Raw genomic sequence first — 22,378 nt, forward strand, 5'->3', positions numbered from 1 at the left:
TATAGTGCCAGTTTCTGACTGGTAATTCAAAGAATATATTGGGGTTACGTGCACCCACAATTTTTACTACTGGTATACAGTGCCATTGTCTGACTGGGAATTCAAAGAATATATTGGGGTTATAAATACCCTCATTTCTTGCTACTGCCATATAGTGCCAGTTTCTGACTGGTAATTCAAAGAATATATTGGGGTTACGTGCACCCACAATTTTTACTACTGGTATACAGTGCCATTGTCTGACTGGGAATTCAAAGAGTATATTGGGAATACAAATACCCTCATTTCTTGCTACTGCCATATAGTGCCAGTTTCTGACTGGGAATTCAAAGAATATATTGGGGTTACGTGCACCCACAATTTTTACTACTGGTATACAGTGCCATTGTCTGACTGGGAATTCAAAGAGTATATTGGGAATACAAATACCCTCATTTCTTGCTACTGCCATATAGTGCCAGTTTCTGACTGGTAATTCAAAGAATATATTGGGGTTACGTGCACCCACAATTTTTACTACTGGTATACAGTGCCATTGTCTGACTGGGAATTCAAAGAGTATATTGGGGTTATAAATACCCTCATTTCTTGCTACTGCCATATAGTGCCAGTTTCTGACTGGGAATTCAAAGAATATATTGGGGTTACGTGCACCCACAATTTTTACTACTGGTATACAGTGCCATTGTCTGACTGGGAATTCAAAGAATATATTGGGGTTATAAATACCCTCATTTCTTGCTACTGCCATATAGTGCCAGTTTCTGACTGGTAATTCAAAGAATATATTGGGGTTACGTGCACCCACAATTTTTACTACTGGTATACAGTGCCATTGTCTGACTGGGAATTCAAAGAATATATTGGGGTTATAAATACCCTCATTTCTTGCTACTGCCATATAGTGCCAGTGTCTGACTGGTAATTCAAAGAATATATTTGGGGTTACGTGCACCCACAATTTTTACTACTGGTATACAGTGCCATTGTCTGACTGGGAATTCAAAGAGTATATTGGGAATACAAATACCCTCATTTCTTGCTACTGCCATATAGTGCCAGTTTCTGACTGGGAATTCAAAGAATATATTGGGGTTACGTGCACCCACAATTTTTACTACTGGTATACAGTGCCATTGTCTGACTGGGAATTCAAAGAATATATTGGGGTTACGTGCACCCACAATTTTTACTACTGGTATACAGTGCCATTGTCTGACTGGGAATTCAAAGAATATATTGGGGTTATAAATACCCTCATTTCTTGCTACTGCCATATAGTGCCAGTTTCTGACTGGTAATTCAAAGAATATATTGGGGTTACGTGCACCCACAATTTTTACTACTGGTATACAGTGCCATTGTCTGACTGGGAATTCAAAGAATATATTGGGGTTATAAATACCCTCATTTCTTGCTACTGCCATATAGTGCCAGTTTCTGACTGGTAATTCAAAGAATATATTGGGGTTACGTGCACCCACAATTTTTACTACTGGTATACAGTGCCATTGTCTGACTGGGAATTCAAAGAGTATATTGGGAATACAAATACCCTCATTTCTTGCTACTGCCATATAGTGCCAGTTTCTGACTGGTAATTCAAAGAATATATTGGGGTTACGTGCACACACAATTTTTACTACTGGTATACAGTGCCATTGTCTGACTGGGAATTCAAAGAGTATATTGGGAATACAAATACCCTCATTTCTTGCTACTGCCATATAGTGCCAGTTTCTGACTGGTAATTCAAAGAATATATTGGGGTTACGTGCACCCACAATTTTTACTACTGGTATACAGTGCCATTGTCTGACTGGGAATTCAAAGAGTATATTGGGAATACAAATACCCTCATTTCTTGCTACTGCCATATAGTGCCAGTTTCTGACTGGGAATTCAAAGAATATATTGGGGTTACGTGCACCCACAATTTTTACTACTGGTATACAGTGCCATTGTCTGACTGGGAATTCAAAGAATATATTGGGGTTATAAATACCCTCATTTCTTGCTACTGCCATATAGTGCCAGTTTCTGACTGGTAATTCAAAGAATATATTGGGGTTACGTGCACCCACAATTTTTACTACTGGTATACAGTGCCATTGTCTGACTGGGAATTCAAAGAGTATATTGGGAATACAAATACCCTCATTTCTTGCTACTGCCATATAGTGCCAGTTTCTGACTGGGAATTCAAAGAATATATTGGGGTTACGTGCACCCACAATTTTTACTACTGGTATACAGTGCCATTGTCTGACTGGGAATTCAAAGAGTATATTGGGAATACAAATACCCTCATTTCTTGCTACTGCCATATAGTGCCAGTGTCTGACTGGGAATTCAAAGAATATATTGGGGTTACGTGCACCCACAATTTTTACTACTGGTATACAGTGCCAATTTCTAACTAGGAATTCAAAATGCGCAAGGCTCCCGGAAAGGGACGTGGACGAGGCCGTGGGCGAGGTCGGGGGAATGGTTCTGGGGAGCAAGGTAGCAGTGAAGCCACAGGGCGTCCCGTGCCTACTCCTGTGGGGCAGCAAGCATTGCGCCACTCCACAGTGCCAGGGTTGCTTGCCACATTAACTAAACTGCAGGGTACAAACCTTAGTAGGCCCGAGAACCAGGAACAGGTCTTGCAATGGCTGTCAGAGAACGCTTACAGCACATTGTCCAGCAGCCAGTCAGACTCTGCCTCCTCTCCTCCTATTACCCAACAGTCTTGTCTTCCTTCCTCCCAAAATTCCGAAGCTTTACAGAACAATAACCCAAACTGTCCCTGCTCCCCAGAGCTGTTCTCCGCTCCTTTCATTGTCCCTCAACCTGCCTCTCCACGTCACGATTCCACGAACCTAACAGAGGAGCATCTGTGTCCAGATGCTCAAACACTAGAGTCTCCTCCATCTCCGTTCGATTTGGTGGTGGATGACCAGCAACCCACCCTCATCGACGATGATGTGACGCAGTTGCCGTCAGGGCATCCAGTTGACCGGCGCATTGTGCGGGAGGAGGAGATGAGACAGGAGTTGGAAGAGGAAGTGGTGGATGATGAGGACACTGACCCGACCTGGACAGGGGGGATGTCAAGCGGGGAAAGTAGTGTGGATGTTGAGGCAGGTGCAGCACCAAAAAGGGTAGCTAGAGGCAGAGGCAGAGGTCAGCAGCTTAGGCGAAGCCAGGCCACACCCGGAATCTCCCAAGATGTTCCAGTTCGTACCCAGCCCCGAAAAACTCCCACCTCGAGGGCACGTTTCTCGAAGGTGTGGAGTTTTTTCAAGGAATGCGCCGAGGACAGATATAGTGTTGTCTGCACAATTTGCCTCTCGAAATTGATTAGGGGCTCTGAGAAGAGCAACCTGTCCACCACTTCAATGCGCCGTCATTTGGAATCCAAGCACTGGAATCAGTGGCAGGCAGCAACGGCAGGACAAAGGCCGCCTGCCGTTCACGCCACTGCCACTGCCTCTGCCACTGCCTCTGCCACTGCCACTGCTGACTGTGCTGGCGATGCACTCCAGAGGACGAGCCAGGACACCACTTCATCTGCCTCCGCCACTTTGTTGACTTCTACCTCATCCTCCCCTGGTCCTGTCTTATCTCCTTCTCCTGCACCATCAAAGGCACCATCAGGCGTTTCTTTACAACAACCCACCATCTCTCAGACATTGGAGCGGCGGCAGAAATACACTGCTAACCACCCACACGCGCAAGCCTTGAACGCCAACATCGCTAAACTGCTGGCCCAGGAGATGTTGGCGTTCCGGCTTGTTGAAACTCCCGCCTTCCTGGACCTGATGGCAACTGCGGCACCTCGCTATGCCGTCCCTAGCCGTCACTACTTCTCCCGGTGTGCCGTCCCCGCCTTGCACCAGCACGTGTCACTCAACATCAGGCGGGCCCTTAGTTCCGCGCTTTGCACAAAGGTCCACTTGACCACCGACGCGTGGACAAGTGCATGCGGACAGGGACGCTACATTTCACTGACGGCACACTGGGTGAATGTAGTTGAGGCTGGGACTGCTTCCCAAACTGGCCCGGTGTACCTCGTCTCCCCGCCTAACATTCCTGGCAGGGACACGAGAAGAACACCCCCCTCCTCCTCCTCCTCTACCGCCTCCTCCTCCGCCACCGCCTCCTCCTCCGCCACCGCCTCCTCCTCCGCTGTTAGATTGACCCCAGCTACGAGTTGGAAACGTTGCAGCACTGGCGTTGGTAGACGTCAGCAGGCTGTGCTGAAGCTGATCAGCTTGGGGGACAGACAGCACACTGCCTCCGAGGTGAGGGATGCCCTCCTCGATGAGACGGCAATATGGTTTGAGCCGCTGCACCTGGGCCCAGGCATGGTCGTTTGTGATAACGGCCGGAACCTGGTAGCAGCTCTGGAGCTTGCCGGACTCCAACATGTTCCATGCCTGGCCCACGTCTTCAACCTAGTGGTGCAACGTTTCCTAAAGAGCTACCCCAATGTTCCAGAGCTACTAGTGAAAGTGCGGCGCATGTGCGCCCACTTTCGCAAGTCGACAGTAGCCGCTGCTAGCTTAAAATCTCTCCAGCAACGCCTGCATGTGCCACAACACCGGCTTTTGTGCGACGTCCCCACACGCTGGAACTCAACGTTTCAGATGTTGAATAGAGTGGTTGAGCAGCAGAGACCTTTGATGGAATACCAGCTACAAAACCCTAGGGTGCCACAAAGTCAGCTGCCTCAGTTTCACATCCATGAGTGGCCATGGATGAGAGACCTTTGTGACATCCTACGGGTCTTTGAGGAGTCCACAAGGAGGGTGAGCTCTGAGGATGCGATGGTGAGCCTTACAATCCCGCTCTTGTGTGTTCTGAGAGAATCCCTGATTGACATCAGGGATAACTCAGATCACACAGAGGAGTTAGGGATAGCATCCGATCCGTCACAGCTGGAGAGTAGGTCCACACATCTGTCCGCTTCACTGCGTTTAATGGAGGAGGAGGAGGAGGAGGAGGAGGAGGAAGAAGAGTTGTCCGATGATGTGATGGTGATACAGGAGGCTTCCGGGCAACTTCGAATCGTCCCATTGTTGCAGCGCGGATGGGTAGACATGGAGGATGAGGAGGAAATGGAGATTGAACTTTCCGGTGGGGCCAGAGGAGTCATGCCAACTAACACTGTGGCAGACATGGCTGAGTTCATGTTGGGGTGCTTTACAACCGACAAGCGTATTGTCAAAATCATGGAGGACAACCAGTACTGGATCTTTGCTATCCTTGACCCCCGGTATAAAAACAACATCTCGTCTTTTATTCCGGTAGAGGGGAGGGCCAATCGCATCAATGCTTGCCACAGGCAATTGGTGCAGAATATGATGGAGATGTTTCCAGCATGTGACGTTGGCGGCAGGGAGGGCAGTTCCTCCAGTAGGCAACCAAGTTCTCACCGGTCCACACAAACGAGGGGCACACTGTCTAAGGTCTGGGACACCTTGATGGCACCCCCTCGCCAAAGTGCCGCCACGGAGGGTCCTAGTGTCACCAGGCGTGAGAAGTATAGGCGCATGTTGCGGGAATACCTTTCCGACCACAGCCCTGTCCTCTCCGACCCCTCTGCGCCCTACACGTATTGGGTGTCGAAGTTGGACCTGTGGCTTGAACTTGCCCTATATGCCTTGGAGGTGCTGTCCTGTCCTGCCGCCAGCGTCCTATCTGAGAGGGTGTTCAGTGCAGCCGGTGGCATCATCACTGACAAGCGCACCCGTCTGTCAGCTGAGAGTGCCGACCGGCTCACTTTGATAAAAATGAACCACCACTGGGTAGAGCCGTCATTTTTGTGCCCACCTGTGTAAAGCACCCCAACATGAAACTCCATGTCTGTACTCAACCTCTCCAATTCCTCCGCATCCTCATACTCATCCACCATAAGCGTTGCACAATTCTGCTAATACTAGGCTCCCTCCACCCTGATTTCCCCCAACTCTGCTGGTTAGAGGCTCCCTCCACCCTGATTTCCACCAACTCTGCTGGTTAGAGGCTCCCTCCACCATGAATTTGCCCAAACTGGGCTGTTTAGAGGCTCCCTCCACCATGAATTTGCCCAAACTGGGCTGTTTAGAGGCTCCCTCCACCATGAATTGGTCCAAACTGGGTTTTTTAGAGGCTCCCTCCACCATGAATTGGTCCAAACTGGGCTGGTTAGAGGCTCCCTCCACCATGAATTTGCCCAAACTGGGCTGTTTAGAGGCTCCCTCCACCATGAATTGGTCCAAACTGGGCTGGTTAGAGGCTCCCTCCACCATTAATTGGTCCAAACTGGGCTGGTTAGAGGCTCCCTCCACCATGAATTGGTCCAAACTGGGTTTTTTAGAGGCTCCCTCCACCATGAATTGGTCCAAACTTGGCTGTTTAGAGGCTCCCTCCACCATGAATTGGTCCAAACTGGGCTGGTTAGAGGCTCCCTCCACCATTAATCGGTCCAAACTGGGCTGGTTAGAGGCTCCCTCCACCATGAATTTGCCCAAACTGGGCTGTTTAGAGGCTCCCTCCACCATGAATTTGCCCAAACTGGGCTGTTTAGAGGCTCCCTCCACCATGAATTGGTCCAAACTGGGTTTTTTAGAGGCTCCCTCCACCATGAATTGGTCCAAACTGGGCTGGTTAGAGGCTCCCTCCACCATTAATTGGTCCAAACTGGGGTGGTTAGAGGCTCCCTCCACCATTAATTGGTCCAAACTGGGCTGGTTAGAGGCTCCCTCCACCATTAATTGGTCCAAACTGGGCTGGTTAGAGGCTCCCTCCACCATTAATTGGTCCAAACTGGGCTGTTTAGAGGCTCCCTCCACCATTAATTGGTCCAAACTGGGCTGGTTAGAGGCTCCCTCCACCATGAATTTGCCCAAACTGGGCTGTTTAGAGGCTCCCTCCACCATGAATTGGTCCAAACTGGGTTTTTTAGAGGCTCCCTCCACCATGAATTTGCCCAAACTGGGCTGGTTAGAGGCTCCCTCCACCATGAATTGGTCCAAGCTGGGTTTTTTAGAGGCTCCCTCCACCATGAATTTGCCCAAACTGGGCTGGTTAGAGGCTCCCTCCACCATGAATTGGTCCAAACTGGGCTGGTTAGAGGCTCCCTCCACCATGAATTTGCCCAAACTGGGCTGTTTAGAGGCTCCCTCCACCATTAATTGGTCCAAACTGGGCTGGTTAGAGGCTCCCTCCACCATGAATTGGTCCAAACTGGGTTTTTTAGAGGCTCCCTCCACCATGAATTGGTCCAAACTGGGTTTTTTAGAGGCTCCCTCCACCATGAATTGGTCCAAACTGGGCTGGTTAGAGGCTCCCTCCACCATGAATTTCCCAAAACTTGGCTGTTTAGAGGCTCCCTCCACCATAAATTGGTCCAAACTGGGCTGGTTAGAGGCTCCCTCCACCATTAATTGGTCCAAACTGGGCTGGTTAGAGGCTCCCTCCACCATGAATTGGTCCAAACTGGGTTTTTTAGAGGCTCCCTCCACCATGAATTTGCCCAAACTGGGCTGTTTAGAGGCTCCCTCCACCATGAATTGGTCCAAACTGGGCTGGTTAGAGGCTCCCTCCACCATGAATTGGTCCAAACTGGGCTGGTTAGAGGCTCCCTCCACCATTAATTGGTCCAAACTGGGCTGGTTAGAGGCTCCCTCCACCATTAATTGGTCCAAACTGGGCTGGTTAGAGGCTCCCTCCACCATTAATTGGTCCAAACTGGGCTGTTTAGAGGCTCCCTCCACCATTAATTGGTCCAAACTGGGCTGGTTAGAGGCTCCCTCCACCATGAATTTGCCCAAACTGGGCTGGTTAGAGGCTCCCTCCACCATGAATTTGCCCAAACTGGGCTGGTTAGAGGCTCCCTCCACCATGAATTGGTCCAAGCTGGGTTTTTTAGAGGCTCCCTCCACCATGAATTTGCCCAAACTGGGCTGGTTAGAGGCTCCCTCCACCATGAATTGGTCCAAGCTGGGTTTTTTAGAGGCTCCCTCCACCATGAATTTGCCCAAACTGGGCTGGTTAGAGGCTCCCTCCACCATGAATTGGTCCAAACTGGGCTGGTTAGAGGCTCCCTCCACCATGAATTTGCCCAAACTGGGCTGTTTAGAGGCTCCCTCCACCATTAATTGGTCCAAACTGGGCTGGTTAGAGGCTTCCTCCACCATGAATTTGCCCAAACTGGGCTGTTTAGAGGCTCCCTCCACCATGAATTGGTCCAAACTGGGTTTTTTAGAGGCTCCCTCCACCATGAATTGGTCCAAACTGGGTTTTTTAGAGGCTCCCTCCACCATGAATTGGTCCAAACTGGGCTGGTTAGAGGCTCCCTCCACCATGAATTTCCCAAAACTTGGCTGTTTAGAGGCTCCCTCCACCATGAATTGGTCCAAACTGGGCTGGTTAGAGGCTCCCTCCACCATGAATTTCCCAAAACTTGGCTGTTTAGAGGCTCCCTCCACCATGAATTGGTCCAAACTGGGCTGGTTAGAGGCTCCCTCCACCATTAATTGGTCCAAACTGGGCTGGTTAGAGGCTCCCTCCACCATGAATTGGTCCAAACTGGGTTTTTTAGAGGCTCCCTCCACCATGAATTTGCCCAAACTGGGCTGTTTAGAGGCTCCCTCCACCATGAATTGGTCCAAACTGGGCTGGTTAGAGGCTCCCTCCACCATGAATTGGTCCAAACTGGGCTGGTTAGAGGCTCCCTCCACCATTAATTGGTCCAAACTGGGCTGGTTAGAGGCTCCCTCCACCATGAATTGGTCCAAACTGGGTTTTTTAGAGGCTCCCTCCACCATGAATTTGCCCAAACTGAGCTGTTTAGAGGCTCCCTCCACCATGAATTGGTCCAAACTGGGCTGGTTAGAGGCTCCCTCCACCATTAATTGGTCCAAACTGGGCTGGTTAGAGGCTCCCTCCACCATGAATTGGTCCAAACTGGGCTGGTTAGAGGCTCCCTCCACCATGAATTTGCCCAAACTGGGCTGTTTAGAGGCTCCCTCCACCATTAATTGGTCCAAACTGGGCTGGTTAGAGGCTCCCTCCACCATGAATTTGCCCAAACTGGGCTGTTTAGAGGCTCCCTCCACCATGAATTGGTCCAAACTGGGTTTTTTAGAGGCTCCCTCCACCATGAATTGGTCCAAACTGGGCTGGTTAGAGGCTCCCTCCACCATGAATTTCCCAAAACTTGGCTGTTTAGAGGCTCCCTCCACCATGAATTGGTCCAAACTGGGCTGGTTAGAGGCTCCCTCCACCATGAATTTCCCAAAACTTGGCTGTTTAGAGGCTCCCTCCACCATGAATTGGTCCAAACTGGGCTGGTTAGAGGCTCCCTCCACCATTAATTGGTCCAAACTGGGCTGGTTAGAGGCTCCCTCCACCATGAATTGGTCCAAACTGGGTTTTTTAGAGGCTCCCTCCACCATGAATTTGCCCAAACTGGGCTGTTTAGAGGCTCCCTCCACCATGAATTGGTCCAAACTGGGCTGGTTAGAGGCTCCCTCCACCATTAATTGGTCCAAACTGGGCTGGTTAGAGGCTCCCTCCACCATTAATTGGTCCAAACTGGGCTGGTTAGAGGCTCCCTCCACCATGAATTTGCCCAAACTGGGCTGGTTAGAGGCTCCCTCCACCATGAATTGGTCCAAACTGGGTTTTTTAGAGGCTCCCTCCACCATGAATTTGCCCAAACTGGGCTGGTTAGAGGCTCCCTCCACCATGAATTGGTCCAAACTGGGGTTTTTAGAGGCTCCCTCCACCATGAATTTGCCCAAACTGGGGTTTTTAGAGGCTCCCTCCACCATGAATTTGCCCAAACTCTGCTGGTTAGAGGCTCAATCCACCCTGATTTTCAAAACAAATGTTGGTGCCAACCTCAACTTACTACAAGGGCCAAATTCACTGCTGGTGACAAGCTCTCCTCACTGCAAGTGCCAAATACACATGTTTCAAGGTGTTTTCCTACTGTCAGAGAGGTGGTATTGAGTGTGTAAAGTGTGTAGTTGTTAGGCTGTGATGTTGGGGTAATAGAGGGTCTTTGGTGTGTTAGATGCCCCCAGACATGCTTCCCCTGCTGTCCCAGTGTCATTCCAGAGGTGTTGGCATCATTTCCTGGGGTGTCATAGTGGACTTGGTGACCCTCCAGACACGGATTTGGGTTTCCCCCTTAACGAGTATCTGTTCCCCATAGACTATAATGGGGTTCGAAACCCGTTCGAACACACGAACATTGAGCGGCTGTTCGAATCGAATTTCGAACCTCGAACATTTTAGTGTTCGCTCATCTCTAATTATTATTAATAATAATAATAAATTTTACTTATATAGTGGCAACATATTCCACAGCCCTTTACAAATCATAGGGTTAAAGTACAGACAAAAAGACGTTACGAAGTAATAAATAATTCTGCGCAATGGGATGGAGGGCCCTGCTCACAATCTATATAACTATATAAGGACAATTTATCCGCCGTCCTTCCAGTAGAAGGTTGTGATATCTTGATTTATTATTGCAATTGTAACGTAAAATATTGTACGGATCATTTACGCCCGGTATAAGTTTCTTCCCGCATCTGGTATTTTAAAAGAAACAATAAAAATGGCTGCGACATAAATCAGAGCGCCGTATTTTCTTGTTGTCTGGCTTGTAATTCCATTTTAAGGAGTCTTTGAAGACGCGCATGATAATGTACTTAATTACAAGATCTTGGGTAACGCCTCATTTAGCGTCAGGCCTGGAAATCTCAAGCTTGGAGCAAAGGCAAATAAATGATACTGTGATTACCTGTAGCAGACGGGGGCGCTGGCCAGAGCCGAATGCTGGATTTAGTGTTAATGAACCACATCTTCTAATTAACGCTCAGATCTTTCAGTAACGGCAAAGTAATCTGTCTGGCGAGAAAGCGACTGCTGCCAATGGACGGAGGACCACCATGGAATATGAGCTGGCACCAATACAAAGTTTCCGAAACCTTAGCAGGCCAAATCCCACAACACAGGATTCAATCAGATCTCTGCATTAGCAAATGTAACTTACTCATAATGCATGCAGATTTGCTGGAGTATTGTATTCGTGATTTCCTAGGACAGAAATCTCCGAGCAGCACCAAAGGGCTTTAGGAATATTACAGATCGTGTGGTTTTTATTTCATTTTGGTGTTCAAGTTTACCCAGGGCCTTGGTTTCACATTGGTCTTACACATTACTTAAAGAGTAAATGGCCTTTTTTTTTTTTTTTTTAAACATTTTTATATGAAAAATTATTTTTAATATTTTTTTTTAATTATTTGATTTTTATTTTTCCAGGCACTATATCCTATAATTTTCACCAAGCCTAGTCATATACCAACAATTGACAATCCTGCAGGGATTTTCTTTGCAACAGTTCTCTCATTTATATCAAAAATAAGATTACAATAAGAGATAACACCTTTATAGAGAACATCCCTGAGCTATCATTGCATCCCCTACTGACAACAGATGATGTATCTGCTCTGTCTCCTTGCACGGAGGATGTCTACAAAACTCTCCCATAGACCTCAATGAGTTGGCTCCAGACTGTTGCAGCCTATGGCATTGGCTATGCTGTAAAGCAGATCACTAAATGCTGTTAACGGAGCAGAGACTAAGCATTCCTCTTAAAGGGGCTCTCCAAGATTTGAAAAAAACGATTGCTTAAGTGTGGAAATAACTCCACTCCTGCAGCTATATTGTAGATCAATTCCTTTCATTTAAAAGGGCTGACCTGTAGTATCAAGCACTGTCCATGGACAGGAGTGGCGCTGTTTCTAGGAGAAGGTACACTTTATTTTAATTTCATACAACCTCTTCAACTAAGTCTATAGGTCATTAATATTAGATCGGTAAGTGTCCAACACCTGGGCACCCCTACGGTTCAAAGATGCCGCCAGGGTCGGACTGGCCCGCCGGAGCACCGGGGGATCCCCCGGTGGGCCCCCCGGGCCCGGACTATACTACTAATCATTTTAGCATAGGCAGGGGCCCGATCGGGCCCCTGCCTATGCTAAAATGATTTCAATCGGGCCCCTGCCCATGTCAGAGGAGGATTAGGGGAGGCGCCCTAAGGGTGCCTCCCCTAATCCTAAGAACCAGCGCAAGGAGAGCTACTGATCTCCTTGCGCTTGTTCAGCCATCTACGTATCAGCGTAGGCGGCGTCATCACGCCGCCTACGCTGATACACAGACGTCTGACAGAAGAGGATGCGGCAGCAGCGGGATCAGCAGCGCGCGGTCGGACGGTAAGTATAATAACTTTTTTTTTTTGTTTTATAATAGGCCGCTGCCTGCTGGAGTATCTACCAGCAGGCAGCGGCCTATTTACCAACCCGGACCTGCTCACTGCCGCCCCCGCTTCCCCTTGTACTTTAGGCCGCGGCGGGCGGTAGTGAATAGGCCCGGGCCAGGCCGCGATCCCACTGCCGCTAATATTATACTCAGGGGTCTTTTCAGACCCCCGAGTATAATAATCGGGGCCCCAGGGGAGGTGAGGGAACATAATAAGCAGTGTTACTCACCTCTCCGGGATCCGGTGTTACTCCTAGCTGGCTTCGGGGCTATATGTTAATGCCCAGACGTCACGTGGTCTGGAATATTACCATATAGGCCCGAAGCCTGTTCTAGCAGTAACATATAGGCCCGAAGCCTGTGGTAGTAGTAATAACCTGTTACTGCGAGCACAGGCTTTGGGCCTATATGTTACTGCTAGCTCAGGCTTTGGGCCTATATGGTAATATCCCAGACCACGTGACGTCTGACACATTACCATATAGGCCCGAAGCCTGCTAGGAGTAACATCAGATCCCGGAGAGGTGAGTAACAGTGTTTATTATGTTCTCTCACCTCCCCTGGGGCTCCGATTATTATACTCGGGGGTCTGAAAAGACCCCCGAGTATAATAATAGTTCATGGGTGTGCAACTGTGGGGCATAATAGAGCTTGAAAGGTCCACTGTGGCCCCTGTAACCTCTATTATGCCCTACAGTCTATTGTGCCACCGTGGGGCATAATATAGGCTGCAGGGGCTGCTGTGATATATATATATATATATATATATATATATATATATATATATATATACACACACAGAGTCAAGTCACAGCTGGAAGAAGTGGTCATGGCGGTCCAAAGGGAAGAGACGGGAAATGTGGGGAGACGTCTCCTGTGAGTATTACTGCATTGTATTTATTGTAATGTTGTGATTTATTGTAATGGTACTGCTAGCACCCCCAATCCCCCCGCTGTCTGAAGTGGACAATCGAAAGATGCCCCCAAATCTTTCAATTACTACAACTCCCTGTTGAGAGTTGTAGTCCACCCACCCCATAGATGATGTCCCACTCTAATGTTATGCTGGTGCCCTTTTCTAGAGCTCCAGCATAACAATATCCAAGTTTCAGAAACGCTGAGGACTTAGGGTATGTTCACACATCAGTATGCCATCCGTCCGTTTGAATTCAGTTTGACACTTCAAAACGGACTGATACACATACTGATCTCTACTCTGGTTACAATTGCTACTTTTAATCCCCTTATCTGTCCTCTAGGGGACGGAGAGCGTTTGCTATCAGCATAAAAAGGTGTCAGTATGCAATCAGTATGTGCCTCAGTCCGTTTTGAAGTGTCAAACTGAATTCAAACGGACGGATGGCATACTGATGTGTGAACATACCCTTATCTGCCTGAAAATGGCTGACACCTGGCGGACCTCATTATGTTAATGAGGTCTGCCACTGTCTGTGTGTAACCGCCATTTTAATAGTCCACCTCTCCGTCATTCTGGTCCCATTGTGGACCTGTATGACGGAGAGCTTGCCGCTGTTGCTACACTATAACTTTTGTCATACAACCAAAGATGTCGCCCTGTGATTCTTTCACTCATGTTAGTGAATGGAGTCACATTGCAACCTGAGGGACCCAATGCGACTCCATTCACTAATGTGAAAGAGTCCTAAAGGGACACTGCGATCTTTGGTTGCATGAAGGAAGTAGTAGTGTAGCCATAGCTGTTTTGCACACTGTATTGTGCGTGAAAATGCACTTTAAACGTGTATAATGTCAAAAACTGGACGGGCGATATTACATATGGCAGTAGGGTGGGCCCCTGGAAATAATCCCACTGGTGGGCCCTAGGCACCCCAGTCCGACCCTGGATGCCGCGGTGTTTGACATGTGCTGCAGCCTATTCACGGTTACCAAGGATAGCACTGTGCACTTGTAGTGCAGGTCAAATAGTCAAATGGGACTGAGCTCAGATCATTGAAAGAGATGTCACTGGCCCAAGCAAAGTAGCCTCTTCAAATAGTAAATTGGTGAGGATACTGGACCCCCCACCAATCTGATGTGGACGACCGCCCTAAGGATATAGTAGGTCATCAATATTATAATTTTGGAAAAACCCTTTACAGCTAGGGTCACACAGAATGGAAGATAGCTCCCCCTATAGGTCAGTCAGATTTACTAAGAAACTTAGTGACATGGCTTAGGATCACAGCGAAACCAGAACAACTCCTCCAAAAGGAAGATCGACCCCATCTGCAGATAACAGTTTCAGGGTTATTGCCCCTCCTCAATGTAAGGCAAGGTACTGGTTTAGCTGGGCTAGAGCTCATAGACATAGGTAAGAAGAAGTACGGTACTACAGTATGTCTCCTTGCCTTCCAAAAGGTGGCGCTAGAGTTTTCCTTTTTTATCAAAGAGAACGTATTTGCATATTCTTTTCCCAGAATTCCTAGTAGGGCATGTAAGGTCTGTAAGACACTAGACTTCAAAGGTGGTCTGCAAAAGCAGTCTTCCTAAGGAGACATAGTAGCCTCTCGGGCCCACACTTACACAGCTGTGGGTAGAGGTAACTAAGTCTATAGCAAATTCTTAAGAAGTCTACATACACAGGAAAGACGTTATGAAGACCACCATGACATACGCTGTTCTGAAGCTATAGATGGAGCAAAACCACCACATTTTTGTGCAGTTGAGATTTGTGAAAAATTTCCTGGCTTTTATAAGCTAGCTTTTTAAGAGTAAAGAATCTCCAGGAAAATGCCCCCAAAAATTTGAGCACAAAATATGTTATTTCTTAAAATTTTGTATTGTTAGTTATTTGAGATTCCAGATGCACCGCTCGGCGCCAGAACATTGTGGACTACCAGGGGTTTCTGGGCTTATGATATTGATGACCTATCTTTAGGATATGAGACCTGTGGGGGGCCAACACCACAAACAATCACTGGAACTATTATATAGCCGGAAGTCTCATGTCACTGCAGCTCAGCGACTCCCCACACCTTGGCCTCTGCATAGAGATCCTCTGCCGAATCTAGATGTAGCTTTCTTGCTTGTTGTCAGATAAGGAGTCTCTGCAGTAACATGGCAGTATAGCGGAGGGGACTCCTTTGGCAGTAGAAGAGACAACCATATGATGTCAGCTACTAGAGGGGGAAGATGACGGATTCTGCTCAGTACCACTGAAAATCATCGTTCAGGACTTTCACTATAAAAATATTCCTGTGAGAACCCATTTACACCAAGTTCACACTGTGTACTGTATCTGTTCTTCTAGTCACAGGACCAGAAGAAGTGAAAAACGATCCGTCAAATAACAGACCGCCACAAATTCCAAAAGGAACCCACTGACTAATGGGGACCGTCGGCTGTCTGTTATATTTTAACTAATATTGCTGGACAAAAAAGTCAGCCTAGGGGCAACAAGGTGGCTCAGTGGTTAACACTGCAGCCTTGCAGTGCTGGAGTTCTGGGTTCGAATCCTGCCAGTATCAACGTGTGCAAGGAGTTTGTATGTTCTCTCCCATACTCCAAAGATATACTGATAGTTAAAAATGTACATTGTGAACTCTATGTGGGGCTCATAATCTACATTAATAGAAAAACAAGTCAGCCTTACATTACTTATTTTGCCGGGAATTTCTGCTGGACACTGCACCAGAGACTCCAATGCAGATGTGAATGCGGCCTTAGGCCTAAAACACACGACCAAGTATGCCAGCCAAGGCTCTCCCAAGGGGGCCCCCAATGCCCTATTTTGATGATTACAGGGCAGATCCTATCAAGCTCTGTCTTATCATAACAGATAGGATTGGAAGCCCACATAGAGGTGCAAGCATCATGGATGCCTCTTGGATGTCACTCTGAATGTCACCTGGGTGCTTACAGCTGCAAATTCCACCCCCCTCCTCGGATAGCTCACAAATTACTTACAAAGCAGTTTGCTAGAATACCATTATATTGAATAATGATACAGCACTACAGCTATAAGTGCCATAAGAGCTGTCCATATGTGTGTGTTTTTCCTAATGCTTTATCCATCAGCAGATGGGCGACTTGTCAACCCCAGTCATTTCTTAAATTAAAATGGGGCTTAATGGCATGTATTTAGTATATGTAAACAGACCAATTTCAGACTTATTTGTTCAGTCTTATCATATTACTTGGATTTTTCATTTTACATTTCGCAGCAATGCATAGTGACAGATCAAAGTGCTGTGGGGGACCTTTCACCCCCCACTGGGAGGTATAATCACCAGACCATGGCTTAAATCCCTGGCCTTTTATCAGATCCGCGCACTAGGAAAAAGTGATTAAATTAGCATTTCCTGCATCATCAATGGTGGAGAAAGGTTTGATCGCAGTGCGAGGATAGGGATGGCAAGGCGCACAATTCCCTGCACCCAACCACTAAAAGTTATGCAAAAATAACTGAGCCCCGCACCCTGGATCCATCTGATGGAGCAGCCATCACAAATGTCCATCTTTACGCTACAATATCTTTACCTTTAACTCTGGAGTCTGAAGTCTATGAGAAAGCTAAGAAAAACAGAGCTCCAGAGATAAAAGCGAGTCTGTCTGCAGCTTCAAAGCACAGCAAAATAAACTTGCTTTGAACCTCAAGGATGGCCTTGATAAAGGACATGACACCGGCCACACAAGGGCTGAAGCTGCAATTCAACAGGAAGAAAACTTCCCCAGCAGATCTGCTCATCTAGATGGATTACTGGCAGCGGCAATATATGGGAAAGCTTAAACAAAAATGATAAATGACAAAGTGACTTGGATAGGACCCCTCCCCATAACTATGCTTTCAAGAGCAGGGGGTCACCTATTTACAAAATCACAAGATGGGTCAGGGCCAATTCATGTAAAAAGTTTCAGCATCAAAAAATTGATAGTCTATAACGGGGGTCCAACTGTCCCATTCGAGTGCATAGCACACCGCTACAGCTGTACTCATAACTGCGAGTCAGCACTGCAGATCCCGACACGGAAACAATGGCAGGATCGGAGGTCCCGTGAAAACATCTGCTGTACAGGGACCCCAATAATCGGACCCAATCAATCAAAAGAAGCCTGTCTTGCAGGGGTTGTCCAAGCACTAAGATACTGAGCTCCGCTTCCTCTTCAGGCCAGGGACATCACATCCATTGGTTACATGGCCATTCTGCAGCTCAGTCTCAATTCAAATTAATGGGGCTGACCTGCAATACCAAGCACGGCCACTATAATAATAGGAATACATTATACTATAATGTCCTGCGCTGTGCTCGGCAAGTAGTGAGGGAGCCCCAACAAACATTATCATAGCCCCCAGAAAACCCTTTAAGGACCAATTTTATTAACATGGATAACCCCTTTAATAAACAAGGCTGGCTACACTGCGTGCCATAACAAACCCCCCTCCCAAAAGCTGCTAAAATACTAATGCCTCATGCACACGACTATAATGTTATTGTCATTTGCAGGTCAGCAATCGTGGATAAAAATGCTGACCCGTACACTGCTTTTTGGGGTCCGCAAATTCTGAAGCATGTCCTATATTTGTCTGCATTTGCGGCACAGACCAGTGTAAGGAATCATACAGAATCTGCGATGGCTGATGACTTTCATGATGTAATGCAGACATGTATATATGCAGATCGCAGATCAGTATTTGTGGACCTTAGATGGACTACGGTCATGTGCATGAGGCTTAACAAGGATCTCACCAACCAAAAGACAATATAACCCTGGGATCACGCTAGCGTTGTTATTTCCAGGCTTATGTTTTGTTCTTCATAGATTCCTCCAAGGCTCAAATGAGGATCTATGAAAAACAGATGTCACATGGATGCAAAATGGGCGGTCACTGTAAGGGAGGGTTCACACGGTGTAACGTGCCACAAAATCACGGCCGTAAAATAGCGTGGTGCATACGATCCCCGCATTTTAATCAATGGGAGCGTGTACGGCCCGCAAAAGCTCCCGCGGCGTAGACGTGCCACATCACGCGGCACGTTACACCGTGTGAACCCTCCCTAACGGAATCTCCAAACTCGAGAGACTCAACGCAAATGTGAACCCTGCCTTGTGGTTGTGTCCTAATGTGTATATTGGATTTGCCAATCGATTGACTGACCAAGTGATCGTGCTTCAAGTGGCCACTACAGGGGAAATGTAGTATTACATGCTGACCATTCCAGTGAACCGCCAAGCCTATAAGATATGGACGGGCCCACAAACATAACAAGTGCCACTTTATATTAGTGACATTATGTTCTAGCTGTCTATATACTCCATTAGCATGTGAGACGACCCCTTTAGTTGTGGTTTGTAAATATTAACACAGGAAGCACGCATATAAGCTTGAGAAGAACTATGTGACCATTATGGATTATACAACCTCCAATGTCTACAATAAACATAGACATTCACAAAGACCTTTTGCTGGAAACCAATCTAATGCAACACCCATAAAAAATCACAATGTTTTCCATTGAAGTCGTGCCGTGCTGGACGCCGCCGCCATCCTCCACACTTTATACTAAATGTTTCCTTTATAAACCTCTCCCAACAGCAACTGGTTCACATTTATACTTCAGATGACTGAGAATTACAGAAAATCTAATCTCAGTGAAAGCTTGTAACCATTAGCAAGGTCATAGACTACGAAGGCAAGATTTTCCATCCTGAATGATAATGTACTATGGTAAAGGAAGAAAGCAATGACCGGGCGTACATTAATATTTACTTAAAGTGATTTTCTGCTCCTCTAAGGAAGCACGGATGTCTACCGACAACAAAAGATGTCTTGTCAAGCTGATTCCCCTGCAGAAACACTATACAAGAGCCCCTCAGCCCAATGCAGATCACAGGGTCACCGCCCCTATATAATCAAGGGGTCTCCAAAACAGGGAAATCGTAACCCAGTAAGCAATAGCCTACCAATTCAAATAGTGCAGCCAAGATCTAATCTGTTAAAGGGGACTTTAGTAATAGTGACTTAGCCTCAAGTTGGAGACAGACTACATTCACCCCATTTAAAGGGCCGCAGTACTACAGAATAGATCCAGCGCCATACATTCTGTAGTGGCTGTGCATGGTACTGCAGCTCACTCGGATGGGAGAGATCTGCAGTACCACTCACGGCCACTACACGATGTACAGAGCTGTGTTTATTACGGTGCACCATTGCTCCTCAAACAACTGTGTCAGGAGTCAGACCCCCAATGATCCGATTTGATGACCTAACTTTTGTAAAGCGCAGTGAAAAATGAAACAAACAAAAAAAAAAGATAGAATTGCCCCCTAAAGTCCCCCCCAAAACTATAAAGCTTAATAAAACATTTCCATCTAAAAATACAACCAGTCACACAAAGAATAAGCCCTAACATTGTCTATGTCTTGGCTTCACTTGCTTCTCAATACAGCAAACAAGACAGGCAGCCATCCAATGTCCAAATACGTATTCCCCTACAGTTCACAAGTCTTCTGCAATGTCCATCCAGGATTCATCCACCACAGAGCAGAAGGAGCGTGTAAGATAAGATAATCCTTTAATAGTCCCACAGTGGGGAAATTTCAGCTTCATTGTACAACTTTGCAGGGGCCTGGCCATTGTACTAGATCCTGAAATGTTGTATGATGTGCATGACCTAGCTATATACTCTGTGCAGTGGCTCCATGCGGTGGGTAAATATATGTATTTTAATAATGGATGGCTATCTGCCTTGTATGCTATAGTGAAAAACAAGGAACGTCAAGTGTTAAAGCATACGCTGTGGTTGTGTCAAGTTTATCTATGTGAATACTGACTTCAAGGTAACTACGTCAGAGTCCATTCTGAAGTGCCACACTCTTCAACATAGCGACCATGTGCAGTGCACATGCCGAACTGGAAGACAGAAACTAACAAGCAAGGAAGGCTGTCTTTTTTTTTAGCAGAGGGACAAAGCTAAACTGAAATGCTCAGTAGTAGCCGTGATCACCCTGGTGAGATTGAGGTTGGACTATCTATGTTAATATATAAGGATCGGATCTGCTATGGTGATATGGAACAAAATAATAAAATATATTGCACAGAATTTAAAATTTACATTTCAGAATTTTTTTAAAGAATTCTTCACATTTGGTAAATATTAATTACATTTTTTTCTCCTATCAATAGGTCTTTGTAGAATGGGAAACAATCCACACAAGCACGGAGAGAACATACAAACTCCTTGCAGATGTTGTTTCTGGCGGGATTCGAACCCAGGACTCAACCCAGTGCTAAACAATGAGCCCCCGTGTTGCCCCCAGAATGTAGGAAATATGTCATTTTGGCCACATGATGAAACTATAATAATACAACAAATAAAATTGCTGTATTTTCTGTAGCAAATGTTTAATGTTTTCCATCATGTTAGACATTATTATGGAGTAAAAAGCAGCAGAGGCACAAACACAGTGACAAACGTGGACCCAAGTTTCTAACCCAAAAATAAGCAACACTAAAATAGGCTCCTGGTTATTGCGGTGTAGCGTGCTGTACAATTACATGATCCGCACTATATATATTCTATGGCTAGATCCAGCTGTGCAGGTGACAAGGACTTTCTTCCACTCTCACATTAGGAGATAGTGACTCCCAGTGGCCATTTTCTGCATTGCCCTGAATAAGGCCCCATGTACACGACCGAAGTTGTGTTCAGTGTATTGTCTGCAATTGTGGATAGTATATGGACCAATTCATATCTATGGCCTCATACACAAGTCTGTAGTTGTTACTGATCACTGTCCGGGCCATAGAACCTATCCGCAAGTTATGGTGCAGGTTCTAGTCTAGTCTGTAGCTGCGGCACAGACTCACAGATACAAGTGTAGGGGATCAGATTGCAGATCCGTCATTGCGGATAACATACGGACTTGTTTTTTGCAGACTTTGGATCAGTTTTTGCAGTCACTAAAAACCACAAAGGTCATGGGCACATAACTGAGACAATTCTCAGGGATCCATTGTTTTCAATAGGTGAATGTGCACGCACTACTTTCTCACAAATCACAGACAGCACATGAGCTAGCATTCTGTTGTGTGAATATCGCCTTATGAGAAATGACTTACCCGGCACCCATTTTACTTCCATTTCTATATCCTTTTCCTGCTGCTTCTTCTCCTTTTCCTGGATACCTTTAAGCAGCTCTCTATAGCGTTGTATTTGTTCGTCATCATCTTTTGAGCCTTTTTTAGACTTTGCCTCTTCGGGTTTCGCGGACACTTCAGCTTCTAAATGAAGAAATAATAATTATTAGATTTACTGAATTTTATCATACAAAAAAAAAACAAAAAAAAAAAAACACTAGGAATTATTTAATGATATTTTTTCCTTCAGTAATGTCATCCAAAGTCCAAATTCTTTTGGTTCCTATATGGAATCTGTCATTTGGGCTTCCATAACAGACCTTTAAGGCTACATAGTAGTGATCATATATATCTGATTGTGGGGGCCACCTCTCAGGCCCCCTCCCCAATGATCAGCTTTATGCGGCCACTTCCAACACCAGTACAATGTATTGCATGGATATAGAAGCATGAACCATGCCCTGTGTAATTTTCGGGCAGCAGTACTGCCGTTCAGTTCCCACTGAAGTCAATGGAGGAGGTGTGGCAGAATCAACGCCCGGCCACTATACAGGGCAAGGAGCCAAGTGCTCCAAACTCTGTGCTTTGTATAGTATAGGCATCGGAAGTGGCCCTGTACAGCTGATCCTCGGAGCTGCCACCTTTGGTCCCCGCACCAATCAGATATTTATGACTTAGGCCACATGCACACGACCAAGTGTACCATCTAAGGGGTGGCCAATTTTGCAGTGGAATTCACTTGATGACATCTGAGTGTCCTCCAAGTGCACTCCACAATGTACTCACCTCAGGGGAGGAGGCTTTCGAATCGCTCTGTTCCAATGACACAGAACAGGATAGAGAAAATTGCGCTGGTACCGCACACTCTAGAGAGGTGTGGTGCTACACATAAAGGGTTCTCCAACCCAGAGTCCAGAAAATGAATATTTGCTGCACACATACAGGTATCTTGAGGTGAGATAAGTGGTCATT

General features: G+C 46.6%; 1 protein-coding gene across 1 annotated transcript in view; it reads right to left on the reverse strand.

The window, feature by feature from the left end:
- The window catches only part of ESF1 (ESF1 nucleolar pre-rRNA processing protein), a 49,514-nt gene that overhangs the window by 13,397 nt on the left and 13,739 nt on the right, over positions 1–22,378 (reverse strand). The window contains exon 9 of the mRNA XM_075267379.1: positions 21,389–21,550. Within this exon, the coding sequence (XP_075123480.1) occupies positions 21,389–21,550 (162 nt within the window). The remainder of the gene's footprint in view (positions 1–21,388; positions 21,551–22,378) is intronic.

The sequence above is a fragment of the Leptodactylus fuscus genome, chromosome 3 (assembly GCF_031893055.1).
Source record: "Leptodactylus fuscus isolate aLepFus1 chromosome 3, aLepFus1.hap2, whole genome shotgun sequence".
Taxonomy (NCBI): domain Eukaryota; kingdom Metazoa; phylum Chordata; class Amphibia; order Anura; family Leptodactylidae; genus Leptodactylus; species Leptodactylus fuscus.